This window comes from Myiozetetes cayanensis, unplaced genomic scaffold, assembly GCF_022539395.1.
Source record: "Myiozetetes cayanensis isolate MyiCay16 unplaced genomic scaffold, myiCay2020 scf2-11, whole genome shotgun sequence".
In the NCBI taxonomy this organism is placed as follows: domain Eukaryota; kingdom Metazoa; phylum Chordata; class Aves; order Passeriformes; family Tyrannidae; genus Myiozetetes; species Myiozetetes cayanensis.
In genome coordinates, this window is record NW_026087411.1 from 73,644,122 (window position 1) to 73,671,541 (window position 27,420).

General features: G+C 38.2%; 1 protein-coding gene across 1 annotated transcript in view; it reads left to right on the forward strand.

Annotated features, from left to right (window-relative positions):
• The window catches only part of SIM1 (SIM bHLH transcription factor 1), a 47,391-nt gene extending 20,700 nt beyond the window's left edge, over positions 1-26,691 (forward strand). The window contains exons 9-11 of the mRNA XM_050316544.1: positions 14,810-14,975; positions 22,362-22,767; positions 25,863-26,691. Coding sequence (XP_050172501.1) covers positions 14,810-14,975; positions 22,362-22,767; positions 25,863-26,593 — 1,303 coding nt within the window. The 3' untranslated portion in view covers positions 26,594-26,691. The remainder of the gene's footprint in view (positions 1-14,809; positions 14,976-22,361; positions 22,768-25,862) is intronic.
• Positions 26,692-27,420: the final 729 nt, after the last annotated feature.

The window sequence follows — 27,420 nt, forward strand, 5'->3', positions numbered from 1 at the left end:
GTCTGCCTCACTTCACTGATGAAAGGTACGGGGCCTGCTCCAGGGACTCTTACTCCTAAAACGCCACGGTTTATGGTCTAAGGTAAACTGCCACAGATTTTACTTTACATGGAAGCATTGGACTGTACACTGTAGCACAGCTGTTCTTGCTAGAGAGGTTGTTCACACTTTATCCTTACTCTGCCCTTCTGCACTCTGAATGGCATAAACGAGACTTGTGAACATCACTATAGCAGCTGGGTGCTTCAGTCCCTTTGGGGGTCAGTCCCAGTGGTCCTCCCTATGTGGCAGAGCAGGGGAGACAATAGACCATGGGGTTTAGGTTTATATTCACTGCTCTGTGATAGTTCAGAATGCTGAAGAGGCAGTTGAAAGAGTGTCTGCTGGTTTTACCAGCAGATGACACAGACACATTTATATCTCTTCTATGGACTGTGTTAGTAGCTGTGCAGAAGAGACAGGCCAAGCAGTCCACTGCTATCAAAGGATTCCCTTGCATGCTATCACTCTCTTGATACTCTGCACACAACAGGATGCAGAACTGGCTCCTGCTTTCATAACAGCAGCAGTATGTTCCTTAAGCAGGCTTACAATTTTACTAGCTCTGCTTCTGTTTCCTCAGTCTGTTGCATGTTTGCTCTTGTTGCTCTGTGCTGCATCCCAGTACTGCTGTCATTCCCATGTTGTTTCACTGTAATTATCAGAAGGTACAACAGGTGTGATAAGTTACTAAACTGCTTCTGAAGCAAGATCTTCCCTCTACATTATGCTGTTCTTGCTAGTATTTATTCATACACATGCAAATGTGACATTTTGACATGGCCTAAATTAAGTGCTAACAAATAAATCTCCTTTGTCCATTCAACAGCGACAAGTATCTGTTTAAAATCTAATTCTCTTTCCCTCACCTCTCTTTTGTACTTTACAGTGTGGGCCAGGCTCCAGCACACATGTTCGTATTCAGTGGGTTACTTCAGAGGCAGCCCCTTTCACTTTGATGACACTATTTATGGAGGCAGGCACCGCTCTGTGTGAACAAGGGCATAGCATCTGACCCTTCAGGATGGCTGAACTCTGGAATCAATCTCATGATCTTTAACACAATTAGACAATTTATTCCTGTTGTTGTCTGTTGTTATGATCCACTTAGTGCAATTAGATTTCAGAAGTCCTAATTTACTAAAGCACTTGAGTCCATGTCAGGCTTTAGAAGTGCTTAGAAATAACTTTAAGTACATGATAATATCCTAGTGAATTCAGTTTTGAAATATAAAGAACCCCTTGGACACACTCCTAGAAATAAGAATATTCCTTGGCTTTGCCAAATAGAGATGACTTGAAGTATGCATTTGTTACTGTGTTGAACTGGGACCTAATAAAGAACAGCCATAGTTTTTCAGCTACAGACCAGTGTGTATAAATCTTGGGGGCAGCAATGTTGAAAATAAAACCTATTATCTGCAGAAGTTTCAGTGCAACTATGGAAACTCAAATGCCTGACTAATTAAAGTTTGGCTATATCCCTAGCATTGTGCAGATATTTTGACATAACTTAGTGTGAAGACCTTTAAACCCATCCAATATTCAATGTTCTTACATCTGTGCTGTCAGTGAGGAAGCGAACATGCCCTGACAGCAGCCTGTTCCCAAGTAGCCTGTTGCTTTGATCATCTCTGTACTATGGTTTGCAGCTCATAGCCTGGGCTGCTGCTATAGAAAACTCTCTCCCTCTGACTTAATCCCTGGTTAGCTAAAATCCACCCAAAGGCATTGCATGATATTTTTCTCTTGTTGTTTCCAAAGACTATTTTGTACACAGAACAAAATAATAACTTTTAATGACTGCTTCACGAGTAGAAATACTCAATAGAGTATTTGCTCAAATAGAGGCTGCGTTTGGAGGTAAATAGCTTGATAGCATCCTCCCATTTGCAGCCAAACTTCTGAACAGTGTTCCCCAAAATAATTCTGTTGATCCTAAGCTGCTTGCAGGAGAGTAAAAGAAAAATTTTCACCTTCCAAAAGATAATCAGACTCCCTGGTGCTTTCTGGTCTGTAAAAAACTGCAGTGGGGGTGGGGACATGGCTTCAGTCCAAAGAAAACTGCCTGCCTGTGTGATTATAACTGTGTAACACGGGAACATGCAATTAGGGCTTGCATGGTGACATCTAGTGAGCTCAAGAAAGCAATAAGGCAGAAGGTGCACAGCACCATTTGCACAGGTGTTATACTCTGGAGTTGCTCTGTGTGTGCTACAGAAGTGATCACCATAAGCACGGTAAATTTCACACATTGTGATGTAGTGGACTTATTGCACAAACCAAATCAAGTGTTAAGTTGCTTCAGCTGCAGACTAGTTGCAGTGTTGGTCCAAAGATAGTTGTAGGTTGGCAGTGGAGTTGATCTACATGAATGCTGTGGACATTTTTGTGGGAACAATAAAAGTGTCTCTACTTGGTCAGAGACACTTCTAAGCATTCAGAAACTGAAACCCTTGATGAATATGCATGTGAAGCAGTGACAACAGAATGATTGGGGTCGTTTAGTCTGGAGAAGAGGAGGCTCAGGGGTGACCTCATCACTCTCTACAGCTACCTGAGAGGAGGTTGTAGCCAGGTGGGGGTCGGTCTCTTCTCCCAGGCAATCAGCAGTAGGACAAGAGGGCATGGGCTTAAGCTCTGTCAGGGGAGGTTTAAGTTGGATATTAGAAAGAAGTTCTTTACAGAGAGAGTGATCAGGCATTGGAATGGCCTGCCCAGAGAGGTGGTGGATTCACCATCCCTGGAGGTTTTTAAGGTGAGGCTGGATGTGGCACTGAGTGCCATGATCTAGTAATCACAGTGGGGTTGGATCAAGGGTTGGACTTGATGATCTTGGAGGTCTCTTCCAACCCAGTTAATTCTATGATTCTAAAGCCAGCTAAGGCCCCTGCCTGTCCTAGTCAAAGCAATGTCCAAGGTACTAGGCAGATAATAGATTTAGATTTCTAAAGAAGATGAAAGCTAGATGTCGCTGTGTTTTACTAAGCTATTTCTATTTATTTATTGAGAAATTTTAGATATTCCTATTAACTACTTTACTACCTATAATCATTTGACCCACTGGAGACTCATTCTTCAGTTTCGTAAGCTGGGTTTTAACATGGGCATGCATTTTTTGAACTGTGTGTCTTAATGATGAATTGTTGCTATCCTGACCATTAAAAAAGTCTTTTGAATTTGATAGAAGGTGTGGGGCAAGCAGCAGCTGTGCAGTAGATGAGGGTTTAACTTATTCTGTGGCCCAGAGAGTCTAGGTGGTAAAACAAGTTACCCTATATCAATTTTAACATTTAATGGATCTACATAGTAAATATAACCATGTATAATCTACACTTTGAGGAGGCAGGATCAGTGATTACTAGGAAAGAATCAAATAAAATGGAGAATGGTGTATTACCTTATGGCCTCATGATATTGTCCTTTCCTGCTGTTTGTTTCCTGTTTTATCAACATAAAACTTTGTGCATTGTATGTCTATCAAAGCTGGATGACCAAGCCGATATGAACAGAGACTTAGATCCAAGTGGCAAGTAATGTGGGTGGGATTTGGCTGCAGTAGAGATTTTGCTGTGGGTGTGAAGGAGCTAAAAAGCAGTCTACTCTGGTACAAAAAATGAAATGAGAAAACAGGTATATTAATTTGTAAAAAAACCAAAAAGCCATTCTCCCCAAAAAGCCAAAGAGAGTCTTCCCCTGTCTTCCTCCCCTTACCTTTAAAATTTAAGCAAAAGAAGGCTCAGCTGAAAAGTAGTTATTAAGTATTACATCATGCTTTTTTGGTATGTGGGCAGATAATGGCACATGATGGCCCTTAGAGGCAAAGTGCTCTCCCTTAGCCAAACCTGAGGAACTTTGGACAAGTGAATCAGAAAGACTCTTGTTTTAGAGAAATATTGTTTCTCCTAAGGAAAGTGGAAGTCTTATGACAAGGAAGGACTAATCTGATGAAAGAGAAAGGGATCTATTGTAAATGGGATGTCCTCACTAGAAAGAGTTCATGAATCCTTTTGTGCTCAACATGCCCCTTCACTGTAAGGGGCAGTTGATCAGAAAAAGCAGGCTGAAATGATGGGCAAGTACATTATAAGGCATGTAGACAGAAAATTTCCAAAGAGGAACAAATAGAATGAATAGTAAATAATTTTTCAAGCACAAATGTTTGTCTCAAATAAATTATTCCCAGATCTCATAAGCTTATTTAGAAAGTCATCACAGAAAAGCTAACTAATTTTTAAAGTATTAACCTTAGGATCTTAGGAACATTTTCACAACAGAGCTTTAATTATGGTGAACATAGAGGAGTTGATAAAACCTGAAATATCACTAATTTAAGTTTTAGAGTAAATTATTAAAAGTAATAACAGTAAATCATCAAGACCACTCTTCACAGTTTCAAAGGAACTGAAGTATGAAATTGCTTAACTACTGTGGTATAGAGTGTAACATAAGAACAGCTATACAGAATCAGACACATACCGGTACTGACTATGGAAAATACTTTGGAAAGAGTTAAAAAATAGGAGAAACATGCAGCAATACTGCCCCAGTACTTTCTCCCAGTCTTTGAGAAGTTCAAATGATTTCCTAGAAAGAGATGAGATCTTTGAGAGTATTAGTTTTGTGTTTTGTTTTTTTTTCCTCCACAAATTTACGTGTTTATTTTTAGAAACCATGTGAGCTTTTGTCAAGATTAAGTAAATGTGGTAAGAAAGGCTTTTTTTTTTTTTTTTTTTTTTTTGTGGAAGTGCCACCTTTTTTGTTCTTTTCACAGGCCCTATTTCTTCTGTTAGAAGAAGAATTGAAAAACTGCTTTCTAATAATTTTCTCTATGTTGCTCATAATTTACCGATCTTATTTTGTTCTTCCTCTTTTTCAGCTTGAGAGTCCTTAATTGTTTCTCATATTGAGACTGTTCTAAGCCCATCATCTTTGCTGTCCCACTCTAAGGTTTTTCAGGTTTTCGGATAAGATGGTCAGAATATACAATATTTGAAATGTCAGTGCATGAGGGGTTTATGTATTGTATGAGGTATAATCCTTATCTTTATAATCATTTACTACATAGTTATGCCGTGATGTGCATTTTCTTACACACAGGGCAGTCTGCGTTATATCAGTGACCACTCTGTAATGTGATGCTTCTTACTTTTGTGAAATTTCTCACTGTAAGTGCAGAATCATAGAGGTTAGAGGATTCTTCACCAAAACAGAGTTTAAGAACACTAGTTTTAGAAACACAATTCTAAACTAGGCTTTTAAGACCATACTTAAGCCCAATAGAGTGGAGTGTTGTATATCTCCCTGATAACTTGGAGTCCATAGCTGCATCATTGTGTTTTGTGGCTACGAAACATCTAGATATAGGACTTTTATCCAATTTTGTGCCAACTTTTCAGTTACTTTACAAAACAGATTAGTCAAATCTTGAAAGCATCTTAGCTGGTTTTAGCCCTTGCTGTGAGGAGACAGAACTAGTATAAGGCCTTCATCTCTAAAACAGTGCTTGAATTTAAAATGACAACATCTAATACCCATGAAAGTCATGAGGAGCTCCTGTTGGTTCTCCTTATTACATACCTTAATGCGCTGTAGAAATTCTTAGTCTTTAGAAACCTGTTAATTTTTAATCTCTGCCAAAAAATCATCAGGGTCCTCTCAAATCCTTTTGTCCAAGCATATCAAAGAGCTATCTAGTGTGCTATTTCCAATATTTTCTGCTCAGTTAAGTACACAATAACAATGGTATTACATGTATTCAGTCAAATATTTTTATTCATAAAATACATCTCAAATTTATTTTAGCAGTTTAAATAAGTGAGTTTAATGTCTATTTAGTCAAGCATTACAGTAGTGAAGACTTAAGTAGATTAGAAATAAATGAATCCAATTAAAGAACATGTCTGTGAAATTTTATATGTCATTGGCATGAATGAGCTGTTTGAACAGCAACTGTAAAGAAATCATTAATGATTAACTATCCAGCAGAGGTTTAATCAAGGATAAATGGTATAGGACATAGTTAAAAATGTTTGCGATGAATACATGGAGATTCTGAAATAATAAAAGCATGTTTTGCATCAGTAGTGACATGGGTACTGCCCTTGGGAAATGTATTTTTTGTTATCTGTGGTGATTTGCAGATGGCATGCAGCTCAGAGTTAGTTCAACATCAGCTATCATGTACTGATATCATAGCAGGAGGTTGCTCCTTCCAACAGAAAGCTGAAGTTCAATAGGCAAGACACACAAAGATATTTCACAAAATAAGTGTTACCTACAATAGCATATTGTTATCTTCCTCTTCAGAGCTAATAATACAGCGAATGCAAAATGAGGAGCAGGTAAGTGAGCTGGGGTTGTTGATCCTGGAGAGAAGGCAGCTCAGGAGTGACCTTATCACTCTCTACAACTACTTGAAAGGAGGTTGTAGCCAGGTGGGGGCCAGTCTCTTCTTCTAGGCAACCAGCAATAGGATAAGAGGACACAGTCTTAAGCTGCACCAGGGGAGGTTTAGGTTGGACATTAGGAAAGGGTGATTGGGCATTGGAATGGGCTGCCCAGGGAGGTGGTGGAGTCAGAACCCCTGAAGGTGTTTAAGAAAAGACTGGATGTGGCACTTAATGCTGTGGTCAAGTTGACAAGGTGGTGTTCAGTCACAGGCTGGACTCAATGATCTCAGAGGTCTTTTCCAACCTAGTTGACTCTGTGATTCTGTGAAAGTTAAAGAAGGGATTCTCAGAAGTGATCAGTGCTGGGCTAAATTAAAAGTTCCCTTGGCTGCCTCGGTGGTAAGCTCAGGCAAGTGCCAAATGCTTGCTAAAATCCCAGGATACACGATTCGTCTTCTGTGGCACTAGTAGACTTTTGGAGGGTTGGGAATTGAATCCAGGTCACTTGGCTACCAGACCGGTGTCTTGCAGGTGTCAGTGATGTTCAAGGCATATTTTTTAACACAGAAAAATGTTAAGAATTCTGAGATGGGAAAATCTACCCTTTATAACAGCAGTCTGTTGCATTGCTGTCAGTTTGGCTTTCTGCAAAATGGAAACCATTCTACAGGGATATGAGAGATCTTATGTTTGCATGACACTAATTCTTAAAGGGGCGTTGGCTGCATGCACTTGCTGATGCACTGAGGTGACATTGGTTTTAATGGCCTGGTTGAAAGGGAGTAGCTGGAAGAAAAGAAAATTAGAGTTTTTAAAGTCTCATTTTACAGGCCTTTTGTTCATTAAGAAATATTATTTTGAATATACCATTGAATTTAAAGTAATAAAACCCCCAAATGATTACAAAGTCACCATAATAATTTAGTAAAAGCTGACAGTATGAATGTGATACATGGAATTTTTCAGGGTTTAGCATGCCTTCAGGTAAAGTATTCTCAACTAGTTGAGAATAAAAAAACCCAACCAAACAAAAAAACATTTCAGGCTCTGAGGCCATATCCCTCTAAAACAATTTCCTTATTGTGAGGCAGATTCTAACATATAACATATTCCAACATATACAAACATTTACAAACTTCTGTCAAATATATTTCTCCTTTTAATTTGGCAAGAACTGAATATACATTAAACATGACATTAGGCAGTTGTTCTCCTAAGTATCTTGCATTTGAAAGCAAGTACTAGCAATATAAATAAATGTTACAGAATTGAACTTAGGCCATCATGTTTCATTAATTAAAGTATTTTTTTTCAGTGCTATCTGTAACTAAAAATTGTAATTTTATTTATATGTAATTAGCCTGGGATATCTTAGGCATTTTATTCACAAACAGTAATAAGTTCCTGGTGCATATTTTCATCTAGCAAGTCTAATAAATAAAGGTAAATACAGTGTACAGAGCTCTCTTTTTTGGAGCCAAAGATGGCTAGGCACGTGGTTTAAAATGAAAAACTGTACCTTCAGGCTGCTGAAAAATCTTTCACACCATGATTATTTAGAGGCCAGGATGTTTTATTTAACTTTGACTGGTAGTTAGATGATTGCATTCTGAGATGAGAAACCAATCAGGGAATATATAGAATTTATCTGACAGCAGTTTTCTAGAGGATACCCTCAGACATTTGTGTTACATGACCTGCACAGGAAAATTTGTGTTTCAATTTTTCTGAATGCATCAAATAATTTAATGAACCTTCCTGATTTGGATTGCTTCATGTTTAAAAGCAAATATAGAAACAGGGTATCATGTAAGTGAATCTCATGGCTGGAGAAACTGTAAACTTTGACTCAACAAGACATATAAACAGCTACTGTTGCTTGTGCTATTTACGGAGATAAATGGGTGCCTGGAACTTAATGAAGGGATCCAATTATACAGTACTCATACTTCTCCAAGTAGATGCATGGTTTAACCATTTAGTGTACTAATAATAAGCAACCACTTGAAAGATTTCTGGAGGGTCTTTCTAATTACTTTGGTGACCAGTGGGTAAGGCCTATATGGGGCTATTCACTCAAGGAGTTTTAGAAAGGATGGTTGCTAACATCATCCCAATAACTGATAGAACAGCTGAGGCAGGGAGTATCTCTGAGGTTGCACAACTGAATGTCAGCATAGTTTCATAACAAGCAGTGAGGTTCAACAGCTTTTTTCTCATTTTGTTCTGAAATTTGGCTTCCTGTATGAGCTGAGTGAGACCTACTTATTTTGACTGGTTCTGGAGGATGCTAAAGGGATTGCATATGCTCCTCCTGACAAATCTCGTGAGCAGACCGAGGCCTTTGTAAACATTTCTGAGACACATTGTACATGAACAGAGGACACAGCAGATGAGGAAACTGTCTGTTTTGTTGTACCATCTGCTGATTTAGAAAGCCATGAAGATGACAAACAGCCAGAATCTGTTCTCTTGTCATTCATCTGCTGAATGGTGCTCTGTTAGCATTGCATGAGCTGGAGTGAGGAAATGTTAAAAGTTGCAGGCATTGTTTAAAAGTAGAAGAATGATATATTGCAGGATTGTGGTCAGACATGCATGAGGAAGTGCCAGACTTTTATCACCTTCATGTCTGTTTTTAACTGAACTGCAATAACTCAGCAAAATAGACTGAAAATTAATGACATTGACACCTTTGGTTTCATCTCAATTTCTATTGCTAGACTGGCAGAAAATCTGACAAATCTAATTTTTCTGATTTTTAGCTAAAAGAAATTTGGAGTGTGTATGACCCTTTTAATGGATTTTCCATGTAATACTGGAGGAAATTAAGAACATATATCATGTATTCAATTGAAATAATAGTGTAACCAATTATAATTAAACCTTGTTTTGTTTTGTATGAACAATATTTTCTGCTTTGCTTCAGTCATGTGAATGATTGTATAAATGATGTAGGAACCTACTCCAGTAAGATCACCTAATGCTTTTACTTTCAACTTGTTCTTCATGAACTACTTTAATATAAGTAAAGAATGACATAGGTGTAGATCCAGTGTTTATCAGGTTTAGGTGCTCCCATAATACCTTTTTATTCATTATTTGCTGTGATTTTCAGTGACAGTATGATCACTACATATTGTTCAGTTGAAAGATACCTAAAAATAAGAGTTTCAGCTCTATAGTGATCTTTTGACAGCTGCTGGAGACAATGAACTGAAAAGCATTTCTAATCCAATGCTATAACTCCATGTATGAAAACTGAATGTCTGTTAATCTTCTTTAAGGTGTCTAAATTTAGTGTCTTTTGAAGGAATTAAATACACTCTAAATATTTGCCTCTTTGTTGGCAAATTTTGTTTATCTGTGTCTTCTCAGTCACTTCAGGAGTAGCTTCTTTTTCCTTTCTGGCATGTAGTGGTATTAATGTAAAAAGATGCTTTTTCATATGGCTTTTGCAGAATTTTCCATGGGTTGAGCATTTTTCTCTTATTTTCAGAATGTTTTCTTCTTGTTTTGAAGGTTATGCTGCTTATGGCTGTGGACATATAAAATCTGTGTTCTTGAGCCTGGTTGTCCCACTTAAATACTTTTGGGATGAATCTGGATGTTTATTCATTGCTAATGGATGCCTTTATTTTACTTGATCCTCTGGATGCATGCTATTTAGCTGCTCTTTCTATTTGAAAGCATTTTTCACGGCTTAAGTTCTCTTTTGTTTCATAGCCAAGACTGTCTTTAAGTAGGGAGTCTCAACACCTTGAAAGCTATTTGTACCTTTAGCTTTGTAATGTTAATGTCTAGTCTCACTTTAGTTTTCAGATTTTGGTGATAGTGGTACCAAATATCACCCTATTAACAGAAGAAACAAAATTATGAAAAGGCCCAACTTGTCTGTATCTACTGTTTTGGTTTGTCTTGGGCCATACTGTTTCCACTGGGCCTCTATCACTATTTCCATTCTTTCCCAACGTTATTTCTAGCAATGCTAATTCACCCCTTTTTCATATTTTTTCCTTCAAGAAGGCCACATAAAAAAACTTGTATTTTTTCAGTGTCATGGTGAGCTCTAACCACATGCTTAGTCGCTGTAGTTGTGCAAGCTCTGCTGTTTGCTTAGAATTCAGGTTTTGTGGTGCTCTGGCACTCCCTTATTGTTCTTTTTTTTTGTGTCTGCTAATGATTTGTTATCTCTTCCTCAAACTTTTATTAGACAGACTGTTGTTGCTATGTTTCGTATACTATATTTTGGCATGGTAGTAGGCAGAAAGTGTCTTCTAAAGCTGAATTGTGACAGCTCTTCACACAAGTGTTGCAGGTCCATCCAGCATCCAGGTCACGTGCAAGCAGAGTGGCTTCCTCTTCCAAACATTTTGCTGCTTCAGCCTTTGTCTGTCACCACCTTTGCAGCTCAGTGTAGCTAGATTCCTTTAGTAAAAAATGCTTTGTACTCAGCTTTCAGATGCTTCATTGCAGAGAAATGCAGTTGGTACAGCCATCGATCCTTGGTTTTTCATGGTGCACGTGTGGTACACCAATAAGTACTTTCAAGATTAGGCCAAGCTTCATAAGGGGCATTGGAAGAGCCAGACACATGGCATAGAGGGGAAACGCTTCTGGGAGTTAGATCTGAGAAGAAAATGGGAACCAGCATATTGTATCAAGAGGATTTTACCCTTTGTCTTCTGATTTATTTTTGCTTACAGTGAAGCATGGTAATCCAGCCTGTAGGTGCCTGGTACATTGACCATACTGGCCAGACTCTCATATGGGGAATGGGGGAGACAAGATAGAGGAAAAATAATACATTTTTTTAACCATATGCTACCAAAAGCATATGCCTCCAAGTTTTTTGAGGAGTCAAAGAGGACCTAGAATTTCCATCCAACTGTGGAAAGAATGGCTGTTTCCCATCATGAAAAGGTGGAGGTCTTCAATGTGTTTCCCTTTCCAAAGAAGCATCACTTTGGTCTTGTCTGGATTCAGTTTGATTCATCTGTTCTTCATTTAAGAACTAATTTCCTGTAGTTATTCTGATGTTTTATAGTGATGATAGTTGCATCAGAAAATGAGATAAATAGTAGATTGTCAGCAACATACTGTTAGCAATTGAACATATGCCATATCACTCTCTCTCTCAGCAGTCTCATGTAGATAGATGTAGACTGTATGGATCCCTGTGGGATCCTGAAGGTGAGGATCCTGGAGGAAGAGGATCATATCCACCACCTTTTTTTTTAATTACATGTAGAAAACAAGATGCAGTACTGCTGTGGGGCTAGGACTGTGTAATAGATGATTCAGGTGTTTGCAAATAGGAATCTGGAGATTACAGTTCCATGGTTGGTGGAAGTTTTATAAATTCCTACAGAAAGCTGGCAGAATCTCCATCTGTTGTTTGCGTATCACTGGGAGCCCTACTTTCTCTAGTATCTTGCCTCACAGTGCATATGGATATACTCAAGCATTTCCATTTTTTGGTGGAACATATTTTGCATTTGACATTGAGACTCTTTCTCCGTGTTTTCTTTTCTTACCTTTTTTTTTTTTTTTTTTTTTAACTTCTGGTATTTATCTTGGCCGTTTACTGATGATGTTCTGGTGTCTCTCTTGGTTATTCTGAAGGGCAGCTGTGCTAGGACAGAGTTGAGAAGGTATTGAATCATGACTCGGTGAAGCTAAAAAGTCAAGGTGTTTCATCTGGAAAGAGAGCACAGATGTGTTCTTTTTCTAAGGAACTTTTCATTTGGCAGCAAGAACTTTAGGTATTTTTCTTATTATCCTTTGTTTGACGATGCTACTGTCTAAGCAACTGGCTGTAAATACCAGCTTGTGATGTTTATCCTAACGTGTGTTGTTCTGGCATGGTGACTCCTCACCATCATGATACCAAGGACCTAGAAAAGTAACATTGGAATGCATGCAAGGTTTTGGTCAGTCTGGTTTGTCTGGGTTTTAATTTAGTTGCCATGACCTAGAAGCATTGTAGTGTGCTCTCTATGATTTGAATGCTCGGCCCTTACACAGATTGTAACAGCAGACAAGCAGTGTTAGAGTGACAGTCTGTAGTCTGAATACCAGGGTGGTATTTAGTCCAGTTTTTTAAAGCTCTTTCAGTGGCAGGAGACAGCAGCAGACTGTTACAAGGTGGCACACACCAGAGATGGGGAGGTAATGGCAGAAGAACAGAGCTATGGGTTCTTCAGAAAAAAGGGAGGTAAAAGGGTTGGTAGGCTCAAAACCGAAAGAAAACCTCCTCATACTTCCAGGTCTGTGAACAACTTATCTATTTAGTTTTGATTAATTTTAGTTTCTGGAGGCAATATTTTCCGCATCTGGCACTGAGACTGCAGGACCCTCCTCTTCTTATAATTAAATAGTCAGGGAGAATGTGTATATCAGGATGAGACTGATAGTTTTTTCAGGACTATTGATAAAATCTCATGCTATTGGAGTGGTTAAATATGAAGATTATTGGACATCCTTTGTTTCTGATGTTTTGTATAACATAAAGAAAATTTGGTAGGAATCAATTATTGAGACAGATGCTTTGCATGTCAAGACAAAGTGTCTGGATGAAAATTCTGGGAGTAATCACAGAAAAGATTACTGCTTTCAAAATATGTGGATGAGCTGTACCTGTCAAATAGACCAAAGCAAATCCCCATATTCAGATGCTTTCACTACAGACAGGATATTTGAAATGAAGGTATTATAGCAGAGACCTATCTCAAAGCCAAAATTTGAAGAAATTACCTCATTAAGAACTAATTTTGCGTTACAAAGCATTATTTATACTTGACCAGGCTCTGTCTGCTTTGAATTGGGAACAGTGTAGTCAGTGCAGTTCTAATGTCAGGGATTCACCTCGTGTTACATTTACACATAGTCTACATTGCCAAAAAATTCCAAACCTCTTCAACCAACAAGTTTGCTGCTTATCAGATGAAAAAAAATTTATTTTGGAACTGGGATGAATTAATTTGTGTGTTCTGCAGGTTTATCTGAGCCTGATCAAAGATTCATCCTATTTCACTTATTTCAGTGAGTTATCAAGTTTATCCTTCTGTCCCTGACTTTTATCTGGAAACATTTCAGTGTACTAAGTTATGATATGCTCAGGTTGTCATGCAGCTCCTTTTTAAAAAAAATGTTAGACTCTTATGGTTTACACATCAATATGTGTGTGAATATAGAGCAAAATATTGTTGTTAAAGCTGGGTAAATTATTTATTATTAATATAATTCATTAAATATGAATCTTTAAGTTTAGATGGAGTATGGGGTAATGTGTGAATGAATGTTACATCTTTGACTGCATAGAAGAAGCATTATTCTTCCCTTGTTCTCCTGTTTCTCTACTGGTAACACAAAGGAAGAGAAAAATCATGAATCCTCCCTCTTTTCCTCCAGGTAGGTAGGTCAGGAAGAAGCTCTTGCTTTGCTCTCTTTCAATAAATCATTGTCAGAATAGGTTCCGTATGACTACATGAAAGCTGGAGAGCTCATTTCTTACTCCCCCGTGTATCAGCAGACATGCAGATGTGTACAGAGGGGTGCAGTCCAATGCATATGCCCACATTATGGTTAGTAAGACATTAGGAATGATGCCAGTTTCCCTTACTTTTAGGTATTCATTAGAAAGTTTGAAGAATCTAATTGAACTTCACAAGCCCCTCAGAGAAAACCTCTAGTGTTTTGTGAGAGATGGACAAAATATTTCAATCACAAGATTTGTATTTATTTAGCTGTTTTCTCTAACTGATAAACTGGTATAAAAAATTCTGAATGGGGGAATAAACACAAGACTCACAGAAGAAACAAAAAATCAAAAATTTACACCAATTGCCCAAAACCTCAAAACCAATGAAAAATATGACCTTAAAGATCAAGTGTTTTCCATTAAAAAAAGTATGTAATTCAATTTAGCTAGTCAGCTGTGTAGGCTGTTATGTGCACCCCACACACACACATGTGAAAACACACACACACATACATATGTGGTAAGCTTGCAGTTGTATGGTTAAAGAGTTTTTAGGAAAATGTATCCTATTTACTGCTTAGCTATGTGACTAATGTAGAACTGTAATATAGATCTCAGAAATATCCATCCCATTGGCTTTTTATTACTGCAGAAAGTAGATCAGGATGATAACAGCTGGATGCAAAAAGCAATCATATTTTCTGTATAAAAATGCTGCCATTGTTTAGTAAGCTATACTCCACAAATGTATTAGGGGGATATACTGGCTTGCCCTGAATTGTTTTATTCTTTTTCTTGAAAAATATCTTTTGTTTCCACCCCCCACTTAGAAGGAAGGAATGTTTCCCATTAAGATATGAAGTGAGTTTGTTTTTCACTTTTGCCTTTTATATAGGGATACTGAATATAAAGGACTACAGCTCTCCCTGGATCAGGTCACTGCTACCAAGCCGGCATTCTCATATGCAAATTCAACTCCAACCATAACGGATAACAGAAAGGGAAGCAAATCTCGCCTCTCAAGCACAAAGTCAAAATCAAGGACATCACCATATCCACAGGTAGCTGTCTTTGAAAAAAGAAGTCTTATTGTATATCTTGATTTTGACTTCTATTTTGCACAAGTAACTAGAATGGGCCAAAGAACATGTTACTTAAAGGGAATAAAGGACAGCAGGTTATAAGATCTTGAGGCAGGAATATGTTTCCTTAAACTATTTCTAAAAATCTGGAAACATTTATGTTTCAGCATGCATAATAAATCATCATCAACAACAATAGCAACACAGAGCTCAGAGTTAATGAGGAGCGGACAGAAGGACCAAATGAAAATGTTGGTTTTGAAATACTTGGTTTGAGATGACTGTGAGTCTTGCCATTTGAGAAAGCTTGCTTTTTCTTACTTACTCTTTATTAATTCCAACATATCTAAAAGCTGCCAGATGTTTGACAGCAGTTTAATACTGAAATCTTAGTCAAGAGGAGTGAGTTTTGAAGAGGGAAAGCAGCCAGCTAACTTGCTGACTGGAATAAGAAAGCTTTTCTGTGTACAAAGCTTTGAAAGGAAGGAAACACTAAGAGGTGGTCACTGGCATCAGTAGACTTTAATTTCCCAGATTTCATTTTCAAGCCTAATGTCTAAGGAACATGTCTCTCTGCCTGGAGAATGGACCAAACTCAATTGGGTCTGTGAAGTGAAGCTTACCCAATACATTTGTGCAACTGAGTTCTGCAGGCAGTGCCACAGCATTTGCATACTTACATTGTCAAAGCTTTAGCTCAAATAAATCTGTTTGTTAATATAACCATGACGTTTACTAATGATACCAGTCTTACTGCCCTCATGCTTCCACACAGTGGATATAAATGTATGCATTCACTTTGTAACATTGAAGAGCTATGTATTTTTAAAGTGCCCAGGTCAATATTTAACTGAAAATGGCCTTAATGACTACAGTTTCTCTGCAGGTACAATGTTTTCTAAATTGACCTCTAAGAGTGCATAATGTGAGCCCAAATGTCAACATCACTTCCTTGTTTTCTTTCTTTTTTCCCCTCAAAAGTACCAAGGGTAAGGATTTAAATTAAATGACATCTGCTTTTGGCAGTGGGAATATTTAACAGAGCACCTAGATATGAATTCACATTCCTAATTTTAAGAATCTAATTTTGTCAGAGGCTGTTATACCACATTTTTTCATAGACATTTCTGTGTGTTGTTAAAAAAGCCTTTTTCTTGAATTCACTGCACCAAACAATTGTAATCAAACTTTTGCAAAGAATTGGGGAAGATACCTGCAAATAATTCAAAATTAGATTTTTAAGTTACCTTTGACTTACTGAAACTACACTTCCTCTCCCCTTATACAGTTCTTTCCAAGTATTCATATGCTATCAGGACAATCCCATCTCAAGACCTGTTATCCTTCCACATCAATCTGATTTCTGAAAGTGTGACTTTCATTGTTACCTGCTTACTTTTTCTGCCACCAGAAAAAAACCCCTGAACTAGCAGTGCAGTGTTGTGGCCACTGGTTTATCAGGGACTGCTGTCTGGAAGATCAGGGTGGTCTGTCTCAAGTTTCGTTTTGCATCCTCATTATCAGCTGTCTGGTAGTAAAGTCACAGACTTCATCACTCGAAAAGAAGCAGCAGTGGTAGTTGCCAGTATCTTAAAAAATGGTCATACCTTTCATTGCAGCCCATCACCACAACTAATGCTGGCAATTTTGTCTTTGCCTCCCTCTCATCCTTCTCCACCACTGAATAAACTGTTGAAAGACTAAGAGAAGCTGTTGTGAGGATCATGGAGCAGGTGGTACAGCCTGTGTCCTTCAGTCTCCTGCCCATGTAATTTGCCAGTCAGCTGAGGAGAATTAGAGTGTGACTTAAGAGCCATGGCTGAAAAGTGAGGTCACGGGTTTTGGCTTACACAGGAGCTGGGTTGTGGTGGAGAAAGAAAGCAGGAAGTTCATTAGCAAAATAATGGCAGTGAGTGAAGCACTTCCTGAACTAAAGGGCATCTAGGAGATTTTAAATGTACATAATTTCTTTCTTTTTTCCCTTTCCTTTTCTCTTTTCCTCTTACCACTTACTTCTCTCTTGAAGAGAAAAAGAAATCATATGCTTTCCTGGGTGCTAACTGAGAAACCTCTCCCTTGCAAGCTCCATGCACCTAGGATAGCTACATGAGATATGAACTGTATGAAAATGATTCTAATTAATTTCAGCTGAATTTTTACTACTAGGGCAAAAAGTCAATGTTTCGGTTATCTAAGATAGTGTAAATGTTTTGGTTTTTTTTTTCCCTCAAGTCTTATGCAAAAGCAGGCACAGCATAATATGACTCTTGTACATTGTTAAAATAAAACTGAGTTCATTAAACTGGAAGGAATCGTCAGCATCTGATTAACACTGTCTGATGTTAGTACAGTGGACTAGTTGGTTCTGTGAAACCAGCCTTAGGCAGGGGAAGGGCAAGCAAGAGGAAAGCAACCCAAAATTCACGATAAAACTGTAGGATTTGCCCAGACACTTTGAACAGTGCTTTTTTAAGTCCTGTCCTACCAGAGGGGTGCAGAGCTGAAAGAGGTGGTGGGAGAAAAACCTGTGAGATGAAGGTTTGACAGCTATTAGCAATAAAAGAAAATTATGAGTTGATAATAGTAATAATAATGATTATAATAATAATAAGAGTAGTGGATCCCAAAACCTAGCCCCAGACCTCATTTATTTTGTGTTCCCCAAAACTAGCCCCTAGACATAATTTATTCTGTAGACAGGAAATAGCAACAGGATTGGAAAAGCATTTTAATTGTGATCATCTGAACTGCTTTGGAATATAATGTCCCATTAATTATGATTGTCTAAAGAAAATATTTTAAATTGCCCATTGTCTGCCCCTAGTGGAAATGTTTTATGGTCAGATCTAGGAAATTGTTTGTTGCTTCTTATATCAACTTAGTTCTTGGATGAAGATTATATGTATATAGTAAAGAATGCACACATACAAGTAACGATGTACCCAAGAGCCGTTGGATGGAGGCTTTGGTGTGTATACAGCATTCACAAATTTTTGGAAATCGGTGCATATTAATACACCTGATTTCAGAGGTATATTGATTTTATATTTCCTTTAAATGAATAATCTGAATTAATTTTACAATCCACCTCCATTTGGGCATATCACCCAGTGGGATAAAGATAACTGAATGAGGCTGAATTCTAGCCAGCCTGGTTTTTGGTTTTGTTTTTTGTTTTTTTGGTTTTTTTTTTTGGTTGGGTTTTGTGTGTGTGTGTTTTTTGGTTTGGTTTGGTTTGGTTTTTTATTTCTTCCTGTAGCCTAAAGCTTTGGCAGCTTCTGGTGTATTCAAAAGCAAAGCGAACCACTCTTTTTATAGTAAACATAACTCTTGGTCTGGTGAAGAGTCACCAGCAGTGGGGGTTATTTTAATGGACATGCTGTATTACTTTAATCTAAGCCTTTCACCATCTGTTCTGCCTATAATAGTAAATGCGAAAAGAACATATTTTACATTTCAGGATTACATTAGTAAAAAGTAAGATAAAAGTGATTTAAAAGCATGCATATGTTCTTAGTACAATGCAGCCCGCATCTGTGATTTTTTTTTTTTTTTTTTCTCATGGTTAAAACACCAGAGGAAAGCTGCTAATGCTGATGGAGTGAAAGTTTTTCATGGAAAAGACGACTCTGTGAGGGTTTTTCTGTATATTTAATGTTTATAATAATAAAAACCTGAGTAGGCTGCCAGAAAATTATATATCTATAACATCAATTGTTTGAACATCTGGCATGGTATGTGTAGCAGGCTGATGTTGCTGTGTATGACAGGATGAGTCCTCAGGCCAGTGAGACACCTGTAGGAATGGAAAGTCAGAAAAAGAAAATCACCTGAGAAATATTAAATTGTCTACTGGCCTAATACACTTCCACAGGCTCTCATAGAGTAAGCTTTTTTTAGACATGGAATTTATATTTTCCTATTTCCTTGCCCCTTCAGCCCTCCTGAAGTTTTTCCTGGAATGAAAACAGGATCAGTGGAGGCCTATAGCCTCTTTCTATGTCAGTGCTAATTCCACTAGCGTGCTCTCACTGCAATGGCACACTGAATTAACACTCTGGAAGACATTTCTAATTTTCAGAGTGGCAATTCAGTTTCCAGGAACCAACTGGAGTACCACTTAATTTATATTTTGTATAATATTGTTGTATATGCCAGAAGACAATTCAGGAACCACCTAAAGGGATTTCAGGTGTTGCCTTTCTGAAGTTCTTTTTCACCGTCTGCTGGTTAAACTTTGTCAAAAACCAGAAAGTAATAAATTACTTTTGTCTTCTAGATCCTGGTAGAAGTCAGAAGGCAAAAATTAATAGAAAGGAAAACATTTCTGCTGAGGCATGACTGGGCTTGGGAAAAAAAAAATCACTGATTTTAATTTGCCGTAATTTTCATTAAATCTGATTCCATTTTTTATGGTCTTTCATCACATATGGGAGCCTAATTCTGACTTGAGAGATAATGTTTCCACTCCCTTTCCAGTAAAGCAATATCTTTGATCATCCTTTCGTTTCTCTCCCCATCAACATGTCACACATGCCCATATTTGAAGTCTGTCAACATTCGATTTCCAGAAGAGGCAGCAGTAGGACTGCAGTGGTGGAGGCAGCCTCATGTCTCTAAATAGAGGTGTGGCTAACTTTAAAGGGAATTAGACATAATTTTTACCCTGTGTCTTCTTATGTTGTACCTTAAGAGCAAGTATTCATATCAAACTATGTCTGTTGGCAGACAAGGTGGGCCACAAACTATTCACTTATTTAATTCTGCCCATCGCCTGTAGCAGCTGCTGCAGGTCAGATCTCAAATAATTATAATTCACATCAACTACAAAGAAGATGCATTAAGTAAAGTTGGTCTTGACTACATGGTTATGTGACATCACATGGTGCATTCCTGATACACTAAAGACACATGCTTTGAGAGTATTTCCATTTCCCTAAGAAAAATGCACGAAGGCCTGTGCAACTGAGTCTTTTGTGATTAGGTTCAAGATAAAAGCAAAAACTAATTGAGCAGGTTTTCAGTTAAATGAAGAGATTCCTTTCAAGAGAAGAGATGCTGGACCCTGAAATGTCCTTAGAAAAAGAGAACTAATAGAAGAATATCTAGTAGAGCTACAGGAAATGAAGAGTTTTCTGTCTGAAAGATTCTATGGCATTTATTATCATAATAAATTGTTCAAAAATTTTTTTAATAATATTATTGGAAATTAATTTTCCTTGTCCTCCTCATGAAAGAAATATATTCTGTGAGGTTTGTTTTTAATAAGAAAATAAATGAAATTTTGACTTTTCTATGCTTGTATTTAGGCTTATACTGTATAATATTTCTGCTTAACTTTTAAAATTAAAAAGGCTAGTTTATAAAAACCAAGTCCAAAAAGACCACTAAAATTAATTCTAAAATTAGGAACAGATACAAAAGTATTTTTCCTTTTGTCTATTTTCATTTCAGCTAAAATTTAGTAATTGTTAATAGTCTTGTTAATAATTTCTATTATTTTCATTGGAAACTTAATTTTATCTATACATTTTTTCCCCAAAAGTTTACAGTACTTCAGCTGTTATTTAGAATATATTTTTGTGACTAACCACTTTGTAGACATTATATCTGAAAGGATACTAGAAGAGTTAGGTACTCCAGTTGATCACATAAGACTGTGATGACTGAATAATGTTCCTAGTTAATGTATACCAAGTTACTGGAATTTAAAAGAACACTTTTGTGGCTCTGTAACTATCTTACCTTCATAAAAAATCATATTTATCCTTTAATCTCTAAAACCTTGTGATGTGTATGTCGGCACTAACTTCCTGACCTCTTCGTATCTACTGGTAGGCTTTTTGCCTATGGGTATTCTTCTGACAACTAATAACAGAATATAATTGACTTCCTCAAAGCCATGACCTTTTCTTTGTTTCCTTTAAATAACCTATCGTGTTAACAAACAGTATTCACAAACATAAACTGCAATACTGAAAAAATACCCAATTAAATGCCAAAACCACTATTGATGTTGCACAGATGGTTTAAGTTTCTGCAAGTCAAACATCTGGTCAGTACTTTCAGTTGGGAAGTGCATAAAACTTTGGTCCTGGTTGATAATGAGGAGTTTCATAGCAACTTAATCTAATGAAAAGGCAGGTAAGCTTATGTTAGACCTATTAAAAGAAAATAGAGAGTGGGCATCTGGAAGGTGAGTGAAGAAATGGTAGAATTCCAAAGTTTCCTGTTGTAATACATTGATTTGTGGCATGAGTGTGCAGTGCTGAGGAGGTGAGCATGTACAGCTTTGGTCTCATCCCAGTGCATAATCATGGATGAAATTGATTTAAAGATGTTCCGTGAAGTTTGACAGTTCCAATAAATAAAAAGATTTAAAAATGAAATAGGTAAATCCTAGGAGGTTTAATAAGCTTTTTTTTTTTCCTTTCCCAAAAATTATTTGAAAGTCTGAAACATTCATTAATAATATATAGAAATCTGTGAGATTTAACCTAACTCTTACTTCTCTCTAAACAAATGCCCATGCACCTATTCTGGACAATCTTCTAACTGCCTGCTAGTTGCTTATCCTGTGTTGGGAGGGCCCTGCTTAAGTGAGGGTGCCAAATGCCCACTCTGCCTGCTTTGGCTAGCGGTCACATTTTCTAGCAAATAGTTTTTCCTTAGATTTTCCTTGTTTCCAAATTGCATCAGAGCTTTAATTTTTAGCTTCTTGCCTGTCTGCCATCACCTCTGAGCTTTATCCTGTAGAAGTGTTGGTAGTCCAGGATCGACACAAGGCTTTCTTTTTCCTACTAGTAGGAGGAAAGAAGTTCAAAGATACAATTCCAGGTAAGAAAAACAAAACTATCAACAAATAAAATATGAGAAAAAGAGAGTGAACCCTTAAAAAAAAAAAACCAACCTTGAAATACACCCGGTTTCAATTTGACATGTAAGAATGCTCCAGGAGCAGTGTTATTTCAGCCCCTTTTGGAAGCGCTTTGCTGAAGTGCGTTGGAGCACCATTGCTGAGCAAAAGCACTAGCTATCAAAGCAACAAGAAAAACCTGGACATATTAAAAAAATATTGAATTGCAGCATTGATGTTGCTGAGCCTAATATTGCACATCATAAAGTAGATGGTTATTAAGGATCGATATGGGATGTTTTAGACTTTCATGAGGTCTGTCCTGTCATCTGTGAGCTCATTACAGAGTGTTGTACAGGAAAGGACCAGGAGTCCAATCAGAAGGTGCAGACATGTGGGCACGCTCACAGAAAACACCCTATCACACACACACACTGCCTTTGCAGTGCAGTCACTTGCAGATTTCATGCAGGTGTAGTAATTTCCATGCGGCTTCTCCTGTTTTGCAGTATTCCGGATTTCACACTGAAAGATCTGAGTCTGACCACGAGAGCCAGTGGGGTGGGAGCCCTCTGACCGATACGGCTTCTCCCCAGCTCCTGGAGCCTGCAGAGAGACCAAGCTCCCAGCACCACGATGTCTCCTGTGCCTACAGACAGTACTCAGACCGCAGCACGCTCTGCTACGGCTTTGCACTAGAGCACTCCAGGCTGACCGATGACAGGCACTTCCACACTCAGGCCTGTGAAGGAGGCAGGTGTGAAGCTGGCCGGTATTTCCTTGGCACGCCGCAGCCGGGAAGGGAGAGCTGGTGGGGTTCTCGTTCAGCATTGCCTCTGACTAAGTCGTCCCCTGAGAGCAGAGAAGTGTATGAAAACAGTATGCCCCACATAACATCAGTGCACAGGATTCATGGTAAGAGATATAGCAAGGATTTGCAGAAGAGACACCATCTCAGATAGAGCACTATGACATATACATGCAGCTTTTTATGTGAAAAATGGAAAATGAGAGATGCATTTGATCTGTATTCTTGTCTCTGTGAAGATGAGGAATAGTTGAGATTCAAGCTGAGCTTTACAATCTGGCTATATGCAACAAAATACAATTTTGTGGTATATTCATTAAGGTGGAAGTACCTGACTAATGAGATTTTAAGGATGATCATAAAATTATAAACAAAATAACCCCCTTGATAGAAATGTGTTTTTTACTTGACTTAAGATCAAACTACTTTGGATGGCATATGTTTAGCAAAAAATTAGAGCTAAATCCAAGTGAGATATTAAAATATTGTTCTTTAAGTGACTTTTTCCTCTACTGGCTATTAGTAGATTCTGTAAGATTTTATATTTGTTTTTATTTAAAATTGGCAATTCAAATTAACATTTGCTATTGGTTTCAGACATTTATCCTCAGCTGTAATTTTTAACCAACTGGAATCTCTCCATCCTTTCAGCACCAAGACTGAAGTTTTGTTTGACCTGTCTGACAGGTTGGAAAATCAGTGCATTAAGCACATTTTCAGAGGCTGAAGCTAATAAATAAATCACAGTCAAAGCCTGATCTTGGGTTTGGAAAAGTCCGAAGGTGCTTGATTTAAAAGTTGTAGACTGAATCTTGGAAGACAGTAACTGACCCAAAAGTCACAGTTCAAGTTTTAAGGATAGACGCAGCATCAAAAAAGTAAAAAAGTTTTCTAGTAAAATAGTTTATCAAAACACAAGTTGCCTCTAAAGAACTCATAAAAATGAATCACATTAGTACTAGTCCATTGACTTGCAGAATGAGGCTTTGTAAATAAAAAAGAACAGTGCCATTTTACCCCAATCTGAGGAAAATTATGTAGAGAATACAAAAAATAATCAAACAGCTAGTTATAGGAAATGCTGTCAGAGGAAAAACAGGAAAGGAAAGGAGCCCTAAATTTTGCTGATGAGGACTATTCTCCACTTTTCTTGTGAGAACATGCTTCCTTCCTTGTGTGAGTTCTGTACTTCTGTCTTACTGGTGGTTTTCTAGCTTTTTCTTCTCAAAAACAGAGAACTTAGTGAAGTATGATAATTTTACTGGCAAATTTTATGCATGATAATTCTTGCTAAGCATAGCAATATCATGCCAAGGTGCAAATGCAAAAGAGTTAGACATTTATTCCATAGGTTTATCAAGGATAATCAATGCAAAGGGATCGTATAATTTGGGTTTAGTTTGTTACTTGGTTTTGCTGTAATTCCAGGTACTGCAGTTATTTGCTTTATTGTGTCAAGTCTTAAATTTTTCAGTAGGCTTTCAGTCTGCATGTAGCTCTGGGAGAAAAACCTGATGTGGGTCTCAGTCGAGGAGAGTAGTATCTCAGCTTCCCTTCCAAATGTGCAGTTTTAATTTAGGTTTCAAGTCTTGTCCTGTCACAAATTAAACTCTTTTTGACAATAATATGTGAACATTGCTGTCAGAGAAGCTTCTTCAGGCAGAAAATATTTTCTTCTTTTTCAGTTCTTTTAATTATCTTCTGTTAGTTCCCGCTTGGGGTCACCTTTCAATAATGACAATTATCTGACCAGTAGATAATGCATATGAACTCATGTGTTTCTGGTCACACTCAGGGAGTCTGGGACAGTGCGGGGAGTATGGTTTATGCAGTGAGATATACTCAACATGTGGTTCAGAACTGCAGCTGACCAACTTCCCAGTGCATCAAGGAGTGCTGGATGTACCATGCGCTCCAGTGACTGGAGGTCCCTTCTACCTCTAAGCCCTGGCATTTTGAGTCCAGATCTTAAGAAGATGTGAAGGATAAATTCATGCCCATGATACTGCATAGTGCAGTACTTCCCCCAGAAAATGGCAGGATATGTTTATTATAAAAGTCCATCACTGATTTTTGTTTTGAACTCTGCAACACAGTGGTAGTGGTCTGCCACCCTAACAGATCTGTATGACCTGACCCAGCATAGAACAGGGGTAACTTCTTGTGCTAATCTGAAAATGAGTTTCCTTTGAGGAGTACTGTCAACTGACCCAAAGGAGCTCATCCTCAAAGAGTATGTGTTGAGGCAAATGCATCATTAAGTAAGGTGTGCAAGTCCGACAGGCCCGCCCTGCAGGCATGTATTTCAGCAGATCATAATGCAGCCTTAGCTGACCATTCAAGTTTTGGGGTCATTCACTTCCTAGTGAGGACTGAAAGGTCTGATTCTGTCCTTTCACTTACTTGCAAGCTGAACACCTTCTCTAATATGTCTATGGGCCTTATACTTTAAAGAGAAGTAAAAATGTAGTTACATTTTCCCGTTCCAAAAGCAAATATTTATGCATTGGGATATGACATCGCATTTCTATAGCTAACTCTGTGTAACAGCTATGGGTTCTTGTGCTGCTGAAGAATTGTTTCATTACTTGTGGTTATTTATTGTTGTGTAACCTGCATAAAGTCACTACATGACCACAAGCTATTTCTCAGTGTTGTCTGTGTTTCAGCTCCTGGAAAGACCTAGGAACACATTCTAGAATGCTGCACATTTTTAATTCCCTGAGATTTTTGTTTTTTACTATTGGCCTCAATTCGTTAGACCTTGTTGATGCAAAGAGGTGGTAAGGAGTCAGGGGTCTGAATACTGGCAGTGAAGGCACTTTGTCGTGCCCTGGGGTACCCTGCATGACCTCTAACTGCTTCAGAAGACAGAGTACCCATAGAGTTGGTGCCATACCTCTTGGGCTTATGCAGGTTCTTGGTTGCTCTAGAATTTATCAGGTAGCACTGGATGTCTGTGTTGAGGGGCTTAGATGTCTTTGTATTTTTCCAGCTGTGTTACTTGTTTCATGTGGAAACAGTGGAAACCAGAGTTTGCCACTGAAAGGCAGCAGGTATACAATGGTAATTTTTGGTGATTGTTACGAGTCTATTGTCTGTTCTTGGTTTTCTATCTGTAAAATAAGGTACGCATTACGTGTTCTTCAAGATCACTTGCCTCCTTAAACCTCAGTGCTTTTCTCCTTTCTCTCTTTCCTAGGAAGAGGACACTGGGATGAGGACAGTGTCGTTAGCTCACCTGATCCTGGCTCTGCCAGTGAATCAGGTGACCGATACCGTACTGAGCAATATCAGAGCAGTCCACATGAGCCCAGCAAAATCGAAACACTAATAAGAGCCACACAGCAAATGATTAAAGAAGAAGAAAACAGATTACAGCTGCGGAAAACCACTCCCGACTCACTGGTCTCCATTAATGGCACAGGGAAGAAGCATGCTATCTGTTTTGCAAACTACCCTCAGCAGCAGTTGGCAGGGGATGTCTGCCGTGTCCCGACAGTTGCCAACACTCCTCCCTGTGAGCACATCCAACAGCGAGATGGAAAGATTATGAGCCCACATGAAAATGACTATGACAACAGCCCCACAACACTATCGAGAATAAGCAGCCCCAGTTCTGACCGAATATCAAAATCTAGTTTGGTACTTGCTAAAGACTATCTGCATTCAGACATGTCCCCTCATCAAACCCAAGGAGACCATTCAGCAGCCTCTCCAAATTACTACAGCTCCCACAGGCAGTACTTTGATAAGCATGCTTACACACTAACTGGATATGCCCTGGAGCACCTATATGACACTGAAACAATTAGAAACTATTCACTAGGCTGTAATGGATCACACTTTGATGTGACTTCTCACTTAAGGATGCAGCAAGATCCAGCACAAGGACACAAGGGAACATCTGTTATAATAACAAATGGAAGCTGACACTTTTTTTTTTCTAAAAACTGTTGCGCTTTAAAAAATAACCTTTGAGATCTAATTGGAAGATAAATGTTTTCATGCCCTTGTCCTTACCAGCATTTCATATACCACAGTACACTGAAAGAAGAACCTAAGGTTTGAGGGATAAGTTAGTTAACACACATTACTTTAAAAAAAATGCACTGACATGCAGGGATAGAGTGAATGAAGCTAAATGCAAAGTTGGTGCCATGCATGCTGAAAAGGATGGAAGGGGTCTAGGCCGGGAATGCTTGGGGCAGGCTAACAGAGCAGTTTATGCACATTGTGTAAGAGGTGGTTGATTGGAAACGCTGCCAAGTGCAAACCTCCTGAACTACATAGGTCCCAGCCAACAAAACTGCTGTGCACTCTTTTAACACAGAAAATTGGAATGGGTTCCTTTGAAATACAAGACAAAATGTGTACGTCTGGTGATCTGTTTATTCCCCAGTGGCCAAACATGTTGTGCTGCTCCATGATATAAAGCGTCCATGGCTGACCAATACAAAATCAAAAAAGGGAAAAAGAAGGGAGAGCTCAAATTATGTCCTTGTGTACTCATATGCATAACTATTTACATAAGCTTGATTTGAAAAGAGTCAAATGAGCAGTATCCTTATGACTAGTTTGGTCAAATATTTGCTTCTACTGTATTAAAAAGAGGGGGGCATTCTCAATGTAGTTTTGAGAAACAAAGGTCTTGGTTGTCTTGCTGTAGAGATGGGAGATTGTTCTCATATTTTTGAAAAGTTGCCCTAGATGGGTAGTGGAGCGAAATGGAAGAAAATTGCCTGGAGAAACAGGGAAAA